This window comes from Lycium barbarum, chromosome 12 (genome assembly GCF_019175385.1).
Source record: "Lycium barbarum isolate Lr01 chromosome 12, ASM1917538v2, whole genome shotgun sequence".
Lineage (NCBI taxonomy): Eukaryota > Viridiplantae > Streptophyta > Magnoliopsida > Solanales > Solanaceae > Lycium > Lycium barbarum.
Window position 1 is genome coordinate 75616497 of NC_083348.1, and position 11151 is coordinate 75627647.

Consider the following 11151-nt stretch of genomic DNA (forward strand, 5'->3'; position numbering starts at 1 on the left):
TCACATTAATTATTCATTTTCAAATCATTTTCTGAGGCTATTGAGACTATATACCAATAAATATGGATATTATGATAAAATATATACTTTATTTATTAATTTTCAAAGAACATGCAAAGTCAAAAGTGAACAAATTATTTGTAGGAGCATTAAAATAACTTTTGATACAAATTTGCATTGCTATTGTTCGTCCTCTCTTCACGTTTAAAGTATTGACAAAAAAGAAAAACGGGGATAATAGAAATAGAAAAGAAGATAAATATAGAATAGAAAAATAGACATATATTTTTAGTAATGTGGCCAAGTATTATGGACGAAGGGAGTACTTCATTTTTATTAATTCTTAAAGAACGTGAAAAGTCAAGTATAGTAATGTGGCCAAGTAATATGAGACGGATGGAGTATTTCATTTATTAATTCTTAAATAACGTGAAAAGTCAAAAGTGAACAAATAAAAGTGCATGGAGGAAATAAATATGTGTCGGAGAATTAAAATAGAAGTGCACACGTGTATACATGAGAAGAGAACAAATATTCAGTATGACCTATATCCACGTGGGATTTATTAATTCTCAAAGAATGTGAAAAGTAAAAAATGAAAAAATTAAAGTGCACGGAGGAAATAAATTTGTGTAGGAGAATTAAAATTAACTGCATATGTCTATACATGAGAAGAGAATAAATATTCAGCTAGAACACGAAAAATCAAAAGTGAACAAGTAAAAGTGTACGGAGAAAATAAATGTGTTGGAGAATTAAATTTGAAGTGCATACGTCTATATATGAGAAGAGAATTAAATATTAAGTACTATGACACATGTCCACATCATTTTTATTAATTCTTAAAGAACGTGAAAAGTCAATTATAGTAATGTGGCCAAGTAATATGGGACGGGAGGAGCACTTTATTATTAATTCTTAAATAATGTGAAAAGTCAAAATGAACAAGTAAAAGTGCACGGAGAAAATAAATATGTGTCGGACAATTAAAATAGAAGTGCACACGTGTATACATGAGAAGAGAATAAATATTCAGTACTATGGCATATATGCACGTGAGATTTATTAATTCTCAAAGAATGTGAAAAGTCTAAAGTGAACAAATTAAAGTGCATGGAGGAAATAGATTTTTGTAGGAAAATTAAAATTGAACTGCATATGTCTATACATGAAAAGAGAATAAATATTCATCTAGAACATGAAAAGTCAAAATTGAACAAGTAAAAGTGCACGGAGGAAATAAATATATCGGAGAATTAAATTTAAAGTGCATACCTCTCTATACATGATAAGAGAATAAATATTAAGTATTATGACACATGTCTACATGGGATATAAAAATAGTTGGATAAAGTGTACAAATTATATAGCTCAATTCATGAAGCTGTTGGTACAAGTTTGGGGAGCCGTGTTCGTCCCCCAAGCCGCTTATATATAATGAAAATATATAATAGAAACTAGATGGCCTCCCAACCAGTTAATGATTATGCCCAATTTCTTTGATTTAATCAAAAAATTTGTTACTCTTTGATTTAGTTATATGACACTATTTGATTTGGCATGAAATTTAAAAAAGAAAGTATTTAAGATTTTTAAAATTTATGGTTCAAAATAAACCTTAAATATTTGTGTGACTGTCAATTATCTCATAAAGCTAAATTATTTTTAGATATAGAATTGTGACATTTTTTTTAAACAGACGAAAAAGAAAAGTGTGTCATATAAACTGATATAGAAGGAATGCTTTATTGTAAATATTTTTTATAATTTTCAAAATATTCTTCTAAAATAAAACCCTAATTTCCTCTAATTTCTATTTCCTTTGTTCATCCTTCTCCCTATAAAAATATTTTTAAATTTATATATTTTTTGTTTGTAATATAGGCAAGGAAATTCTAGTTACTTTCAACAATTATTTGCCAACATTTTTTCACTAAACATATCAAATTTACAAAGAAATGGATTTTCCGCCTAACTCAATCCAAAAGATAGCTTATAAGGGGAGAATTGCTCCGGTCCAATTAATTAGTTTTAACACTTTATCAAATAGTAATAATCATAATTATTAATTTATTAAGTAAATTTTGTACTTGAAAATGCTTTTTTTCTTTTTCTTTTTTAGTTCGATATGATACTACTTGTGGTGGAATCACTTTCTCTGTCTAACAAAAATAAAAAAAAAGGCACAAGGATATAGAGAGAGAAGTGTATCTATCCATAGTCTATACTTTTCCTCTCCTTTGAAATTCAACTTTGTTTACTTCCTAAGCAAAACCCAAAGAAACCCCAGATCGGCAATCAGGTTATCAAATGGGTCAACAAAAGGCTTTGATCTATGCTTTTGTGGGTCGTGGGAATGTAATATTGGCTGAATACACTGATTTCAGTGGTAACTTCAACTCTATAGCTTATCAGTGCCTTCAAAAGCTGCCTGCTTCAAATAACAAGTTCACTTATAACTGTGATGGTCATACCTTCAACTACCTTGTCGATAATGGATTCAGTTAGTTCTCTTTAAACACCCCCCCACTTCCATTTTTGTTCTTAAAAATTGTGTTTTTGTTTCTGGTTTTGCTCTAAATTTCTAGATATAGAAGGGATCCAAGAAGTTTTGACTTGTTAGGTATTTTTGGTTTCTGAGATTTGTGATTTGTTAGGTATTTATGAATTTGGACATACAATCTTTAAGTTTTTGGAAGAATGATTTATGTTTTTGGAAACTACATGAAAAGTACTATAAATCACAGTAGTTAACAATTGAAATATATTTAAAGGGCATACGAATAAATCGCGGGTCAAAAGATTCTCTTGTCTGACTCTCGAAATGCGAATTGTATCACATAAATTGGGACATTTATTCGTAATCCGAAAATATGATGATTTAACTCTAGTAATGGGAACCATACTGATCTTGAAAATAAGGGCCTGTTTTGCCCATGATATTTGAAAAAAAAAAAAAAGAAGTTTTTGTTTTCAAAGTGAAAAATGGGGAGTATTTGGAAATTGGAGTTTGAATTTTTGTGAGTGATTTGGAGTGAAAGCAACTTTTTGGGGTTTTTAAATTCCTGAATTTATGGCCAAACACGATTTCCGGAATTCAAGTCTGGAAAAAGTAACAAAGTATTAATTGCCAAACGACAACTAAATCTAGTACTGTGAACCATGATATGCTTGTTGAATGGAGACAGAGTAAAATTTTCTCTGATTCTTGATCATATTGGGGGTTCCTAAGTACTTGCCGATAAGATATAGTGCTCAAATGTTGTTCTCCATTGGTTTTTGTATGCTTTCGAGTTGTTTCTTGTTGCATCTGAATACGGGAAATGAAAGGGATCAGTGGATTTGCGGATTGTTTTTTTTTTGCTTCATGAAAACCATGGAGGACAGGGTTCAAATGCCAATGGATTCAGAAAAAGCTAGGTGATTTTTTCCATCAGCCTTGGTGGGCAGAATTACTCATTACTCACTACCTATGCTGGTGGGAGATTGCAGGCACTGAGTGGAATAGTTGATGTGCGCGCAAGTTGGCCAAGACGCCATTGTTAGGGAAAAAAAACTATATGAGGCTTCACTTTTGCTGTGACGTTGTTTCTATCACATTTTTTGGATTTTTTATGCTTGTCTATGGTGGAAAGACGAATGTGGTGGTCAAGATCATTTAATTTGCTCTTTTGATATTTCTAATTCCATGTTGTGTTCTTCTCTCTTAACCTCTCTTCCGTAACTTGTCATCCCACTGACAATTGGATTCATAGTTGTATTTTTCATTAGATGCACTTTTAATTGTTTTCAGTTACTTATAGTGCGTTGAAAGCACCAATGTGAAATCTACGATCACCATTAGTCAAAATTGTTTATTTCATAATTCTTAGCAACTGGAAAGCATTTTTTGAAAGAAAGATAGATGTATGTTTAAGAGAATGTTTCACCTTCCAAGATACATTACCATAGCTTCTTACTTTAATGTGATCTGCTGATCTTATATTTACTTTCAAGTGAAGAGCATCATAGCTTACTGTCTAACCCACAAATTGAATAGCTATTATGAGGAAAATCTGAGTGCTATTAGTAAATTGTTTGTTATCCTGCTCTCTTGCACTTCCCGAAATATACTGATATTGCACAGTTAGTTGATTAATGGACTTACCTATGCTAACTTTATGATTCATCTTACAGCATACTGTGTCGTTGCTGAGGAGTCAGTTGGAAGGCAAGTTCCAATAGCCTTTTTGGAGCGTGTTAAGGATGATTTTGTGTCAAAATATGGTGGTGGAAAGGCTGCGACAGCTCCACCAAATAGCCTGAACAAGGAATTCGGGTAACTTAGAATTAAAATTTTACTTTAGTGGCATGTGAAGGCAGAATATTCTGTTGAGTCATCTAATTGCAGTATTCTCTTAAGTGCAGCCCTAAGTTGAAGGAGCATATGCAGTATTGTGCTGAACATCCTGAGGAAATTAGCAAACTTGCCAAGGTGAAAGCCCAGGTTTCAGAAGTTAAGGGTGTTATGATGGAAAACATTGAGAAGGTAAAATGTCTTTAATAATTGCTTACCTTTGTATTATTGTATATGGTAGATGGTTTAACATTTTACATGAAATCTTGACTTTCCATGTCTTCCCTTTCTGTGTAATAATGACATGAAATAATACAAGACAAAACCATCCATGACGGAGCTTAAGTATTATTTGGATCTTGGAAAGGTTCCTTCCATTAACGTGACATCAAGGAAAATAGTTATAATACTATTAAGGGCCACTTCATCAAAAAAAATACTATTAAGGACCATAATATTTTTTAACTAGCAGCTTTCTGCATGTATACTATTCTAAAACTGCTTGCTCACCAGACCAGAGGCTGGACCTTTTAGAGTATTTGAAGCCTGTATGCTTCGTTATTTTTGTTTAAATTATGTAACTTACGCGAAACAAGATGGGAAAGGTTGTGATTAAGGGGCGATAAAACAGGCTTTTGTTTGAATAAATGAAGAGGGTAACTGTCCTTTGTTATCCTCTGATCTTGGTTTCGAAATTGTCACATTTGTTTTTTGTTTATACTGACAACATAAATAACAGCGCATAACTATTCCCCCGGACAGCCACCTAGCTCAAATCTCGGATCTCTAGGTGAGCGATGTTAATAATGTTGTAAAAATCTATACATTGTGAGTGGAACAACGTCCAACTTCTAAGTCTTACATAGAAGGAAGAACTTTTAAAAATGCAGAAGAACATGCAAGAAAGCTATGTGAGAATTAGATCATATCTATCCCCTATTTTCTTGGACAAGGTAACAGTCATCTATCCCTATTTACAGAAGGAGTAGCTAACTAATTGAGTTAATGGAAGAGTCTCTCACTGCATGTTAAGAAACAGAACGATGAAATCTAAAACTTGGAATGCCTAACATCTCAATTAAGCATATTCTTCTTATCTTGGGGATAGAGTCAACAACAAAGTAATAAGAATCTTGTTGACCATCAGCTGCATAATAGCCAAGGCTTCAGCAATTCACAGACATTGACCTCAGTAAAGCTTGTATTCTTGATGTTAAATAGGTGTGAATTCTAAGTTGCTCGGGCTCAGCTGCGGTATCCTATACGGGTACGGATCTGAGTGTTGGATTGGGCAAAATCTATAATTTAAGATTTGGGGGTGCGGATCCAGGTATGGATACGGGGGTGCGGAGTTGGCTAAAAAAAATTCAAAATTTATAAAAATAGAGCTATAAGTCCGAACTCAGAACACGATCCCTTGAATTCTTGGTTTCTCTCTGTTTGGCCTGAAAAAAAGCAGTGAATATGAGACAAAAGGACTATAACATTGAAAGTATGCCATTTCGCATGTCTTAAATATGTTTTATCTTTCATTTTGAGAAATCAAAATCTCAATTCCCCCCTCCCCCCAAATTTGTCCATGGACTCCTGTCAAAGTATCCGAAGTTGGTTGACCGAATCGGAGACGTATCCCGTCCCAGTCTCATGTGGAGATGGGTTCGGCATCAAAAACGAAGAATCCGCGCAACTTAGGGTGTGATGAGTTACTTAGGTTATGTACTAAATTTCTGAGTGTAGTTTATAGATCTTCCTACTTGATAGATAGAGGGTGACAGTGGGATCGTAATGATACTTTATTTACTCTCTTTATCTATCATTTGATGGTTGATCAGTTCTTAGTTTCTTACATGATATTATTATTGAAGGCCCATATCCCTGGAGCAACTATGTGATTTCTCATAATATTCTGAAGATAAACTCGCCCTTCTTTCCTTGTGCTAACTGTAGAGATCCTAGAGCTAAATTAGTAAATTTCCTTGATCATTACACTAACTTTCCAAATGGAGTGAAATGAGTAATGAGGATTCATATAAGCCGACCCTAACTAGCCTGGGTTTGAAGCGTAGATACTGATGTTGTACTCCACTAACACTCCACTGCAGTACATTCTTAGCTCAAGTTGTTCTGGATAGAACAATGCTATTTTTCAGAGTGCAAGTTGATCAATTCATGTAAAGAAATGACTGCCTACTCAAAACTTGTAGTTATGGAGTTTTTGGAAAATTTACTACCAAAGGGGAAGTGATTGATTCAGAATGGGATTTTTGGATAGCTCTGTTATTGAAGAGTGAACTTCTCAAGTTTTCATTATTTCGTAGAATTCAAGCTTGCATAATATGAACATATACATAAAACCTTACTAATTAGTCCACTTGAATAAACTTTGGATGCATCACTCCAATATAAACTATTAGATTGAAGGGAGTACTCTTCTCCTATCAACCCAATTACGGTGTTATAATGTGATCCAAGGATGAGTCCGAGGGATTAATATATTTGAAATTTTAGTGTTTATAATATTTGGCGAAGAGTGTGGAAAATGTAAAAGATCATCATATCAAAGTTGCAAGTGTATAGTATAAATGTTTATATTCCATTAATTGCATAATTTTTAAGTTGAAGAAAGAGGTTCTTGTGGACGGGATAGGTCAATAACTAGTAGGCAGTATTAAGTATATTTTCGATTCTTTGGGGTTCTACATTCAGAAACGATTAACCGTTATTAATATCCTTAACAGAAGGAAGAGGTTCTTGTGGACGGGATAGGTCGATAACTAGAAGGAAGAACCTCTCTTTTAAAAAAATGCAGAAGAACATGCAACAAAGCTATGTAAGAATTAGATCATATCTATCCCCTATTTTCTTGGACAAGGTAACAGTCATATCTATCCCCTATTTACAGAAGGAATAGCTAACTAATTGAGTGAATGGAAGAGTCTCCCCATTGCATGTTAATAAACAGAACGATGAAGTCTAAAACTTGGAATGCCTAACATATCAATTAAGCACATTCTTCTTATCTTGGGGAAGTGACTAGAGAGTCAACAACAAAGTAATAAGAATCTTGTTGACCATCAGCTGCATAATAGCCAAGGCATCAGCAATTCACAGACATTGACCTCAGCGAAGCTTGTATTCTTGATGTTAAATAGGTGTGAATTCTAAGTTGCTCGGACTCGACGGATGCGAGTGTCGGATTGGGCAAAATCTAAATTTTAAGATTTGGGGGTGCGGATCCAGGTATGGATATGGGTGTGGGGAGTCTGCTAAAAAATTCAAAATTTATAAAAATAGAGCTACAAGTCAGAACTCAGAACACGACCCCTTGAATTCTTGGTTTCTCTCTGTTTGGCCTGAAATAAGAAGCAGCGAATATGAGACAAAAGGACTAAAGTATTGAAGTTATGCTAATTTTCATTTCTTAAATTTGTTTTATCTTTCATTTTGAGAAATCAAAATCTCAATTTTCCCCCCAAATTTGTCCATGGACTCCGGTCAAAGTATCCGAAGTTGGTTGACCGAATCCGAGACGTATCCCGTCCCAGTCTCGTGTTGAGATAGGTTCGTCATAAAAAACGAAGAGTCCGCGCAACTTAGGGTGTGATGAGTTACTTAGGTTATGTATTAAATTTCTGAGTGTAGTTTATAGATCTTCATATCTATCATGATACTTTGTTTACTGTCTTTATCTACCATTTGATGGTTGATCAGTTCTTTTTTTATTTACATGATATTATTATTGTAGGCCCACATCCCTGGAGTAACTATGTGATTTCTCATAATAGTTCTGAAGAGGAATTCGCCCTGCTTTCCTTCTGCTAACTGTAGAGATCCTAGAGCTAAATTAGTAAATTTCCTTGATCATTGCGCTAACTTTCCAAATGGAGTGAAATGAGTAATGAGGATTCATATAAGTCGAACCTAACTAGCTTGGGTTTGAAGTGTAGATACTGATGTTGTACTCCACTAACTCTCCACTGCAGTACATTCTTAGCTCAAGCTGTTCTGGATAGAACAATACTATTTTTTTAGAGCGCAAGTTGATTAATTTATTTAAAGAAATGACTGCCTACTCAAAGCTTGGTAGTTATGGAGTTTTTGGAAAATTTACTACCAAAGTGGAAGTGATTGATTCGGAATGGGATTTTTGGGTAGCTCTGTTATTTAAGAGTGAACTTCTCAAGTCTTCATCATTTCGTAGAATTCAAGCTTGCATAATATGAACATATACATAAAATCTTACTAATTAGTCCACTTGAATAAACTTTGGATGCATCACTCCAATATAAACTATTAGATTGAAGGGAGTACTCTTCTCCTATCAACCCAATTACGGTGTTATAATGTGATCCAACGATGAGTCCGAGGGATTAATATATTTGAAGTTTTAGTGTTTATAATATTTGGCGAAGAGTGTGGACAGTGTAAAGAATTATCATTAATTGCATAATTTTTGTGTTGAAGAAAGAGGTTCTTGTGGACGGGATAGGTCAATAACTAGTAGGCAGTATCAAGTATATGTTCGATTCTTTGGGGTTGTACATCAGAAACAATTAACCGTTATTGATATCCATAAGTTACATATTGCCCCTAGGGCTTTGGTCTAGTGGTAAGAGCGCTACAAGTGATGGGCAGGAGTTTGAACTCTGCTGCAGACAAAAGCCCGGTACTAAGTAGAGAAGGGTAGAGGGGCGGACCCAATATCCACCTAAGTTTAGAACCTTGAATCACTTGCCCTAAGGGATTTCTTGGTTATCAAATCATAAATTCCGTTTAAGAAATGATTATTGTGATTATGACTAATGCTTTTGTCATTTCAAAATCTTGTTTAGAACCTTGAATCACTTGCCCTAAGGGATTTCTTGGTTATCAAATCATAAATTCCGTTTAAGAAATGATTATTGTGATTATGATTAATGCTTTTTCTCATTTCAAAATCTTTCCTTCTTTCATATGTTATGTTTTTTGCCCTACTGGCCGACATCATGAGAGTTGATGTGGTATGTTTTCTTTGTTTGAAATTTTAGGTTCTTGATCGTGGAGAAAAGATAGAGCTTCTTGTTGATAAGACGGAGAACCTTCATCACCAGGTGATCAATTTAATATATATATTTTTAAAAGCTTACATTTATATCCTTCTTTGAGAACAATTTAAATCAGATGGTTTCAATTTTATTTTACAGTTTGCTTTCTGTGTTGCCTTACCATTTTGGAATGGGATCGACTCTTACTGGTGTTCAATCTTCATATGGACCACTTTCCTCATAGGATATCTATTTTATTTTTTGCATGTTAATTTTTACTTGAGGTTACTTATAGCTAATGTTACTATCTGGTTTGTAAGTGCGCAAGAAGTGTACAACCAACTTGCTTTTCAATGTCCTTCAGTTGTCGGGCCCCAATGCGGGTACCGGACACGTGATGGGAAACCAAAAAAAAAATAAAAAAATTCCTTCAGTTCATTATGGGTTGGCTGCCAACTTTACTGAGGGTGGGGCTCATCAAGCATTTGCTTTGCCGGTTGCATGGCATTCTAACTTCATCCGTAGGCTGAGGTGGTTTGCGTGTCAACAAGATGATGTCGCCTTTGATTTGCTTGATTGTTACCTACCTTATTCTTCCATTAGTCTGTCTTTTTCGTAACCCAATTACGTGGGGAGACACTGGTGCGCATATCTTCCTCAACTTACATAAAAGAACTAAAAAAAGCTTACCTGTTTGCTTGCCCCTTCTGAATGTTGTAATGAGATGTGTTCTGGTGCTGTATAGATAGGTTACCCATCTGATGCTTGGCAATATCTGTGTGACATCTAAAGATATTATGATATGTATCTTTGTCATATTGATCTGCTTATTCCCCCCAAAAAAAAGGTTCCTTGTCAAGGTCTGACTTCAATTTTCATCAAGATAACAGCAACTTTTGTCGTTCTTCCCTCCAACTTTTGTGCGATTAGCCTTCAACTTTGTTGTAGTTAACCAATATTATTGAGCCAAACACAGTATGGGGCTCAACTGGCTGTTGTTACCATGTTTTCTTTTGCCAAAGTTTTTGCTATCTGTACAAGCACCAATGCTAGTGGTTTTTTTTTTTTAAATTTATTGTAACAGGCACAGGACTTCAGAAATACGGGAACCCAAATCCGGAGGAAAATGTGGCTGCAAAACATGAAGATCAAGCTGATAGTGTTAGGCATCCTGGTAGCTTTGATCCTCATCATTGTTCTCTCAGTTTGCCATGGATTCAATTGTGGAAAGTGAGCATATTTCTGTTGTGATGCTACAGTTCTACGAAAAGCTTTGTCCTATATCAGCATTTACGAATAGAGACGATGTTATGTTCTGTATGTATTAGCCTACTAAGAGTACTCAATATTTCTGTTTGCTGGAGCAGAAAGGATCCGTTTTTCTTTTCTTTATGTTTGGGTCTAAATGTCGTAGTATATGATGCCGCCATTGAGAGGTCATTTTGTGCTGTCAATGATTTGTTCCTTTTTAGAAGAAAAAGACCTGCAATGCTCGACACTCTTATTAATGAAATTCAATTTTCATCAAGTTGGTTTATGTTGAGTCTTTTGACCATTTTTATATGTTTGTAACCCTACATACCCTTGAGCATTGCTGAAGAATATCTGCTATTCCGTTTGGGTGTTCTATAGAATTCTTTAGGTGAAAATGCACTCGGAGAGTTCTCAAGCCCTGTGAATAATGTTGACATATTACGAGTGTTTCTGAGTGAATACTACAGGTGTTAAGGCGGTGTGTAGCTAGAGCTTCTGGGCAGTAGCAACAAATAAGCTCAGGAGCAAAATTGTCCA

The 11151-nt window shown here is 34.6% G+C and overlaps 1 protein-coding gene across 1 annotated transcript; it reads left to right on the forward strand.

The window, feature by feature from the left end:
- The first annotated feature begins 2147 nt into the window (after window positions 1–2147).
- LOC132625023 (vesicle-associated membrane protein 721-like) lies at window positions 2148–10888 on the forward strand. Its single transcript, XM_060339788.1, has 5 exons — window positions 2148–2503; window positions 4177–4318; window positions 4408–4528; window positions 9364–9426; window positions 10445–10888. The coding sequence occupies exons 1-5, from the start codon at window positions 2311–2313 to the stop codon at window positions 10592–10594; spliced, it is 669 nt and encodes a 222-aa protein (XP_060195771.1). The 5' UTR covers window positions 2148–2310; the 3' UTR covers window positions 10595–10888.
- The last annotated feature ends 263 nt before the right edge of the window (window positions 10889–11151 follow it).

Coding starts and splice junctions, on each gene's coding strand:
- LOC132625023 (XM_060339788.1), top strand. CDS start 2,311: ATGGGTCAACAAAAGGCTTTGATCTATGCTTTTGTGGGTCGTGGGAAT. Junction 2,504..4,176: donor CCTTGTCGATAATGGATTCA/GTTAGTTCTCTT, acceptor TTCATCTTACAG/CATACTGTGTCGTTGCTGAG. Junction 9,427..10,444: donor CGGAGAACCTTCATCACCAG/GTGATCAATTTA, acceptor TTATTGTAACAG/GCACAGGACTTCAGAAATAC.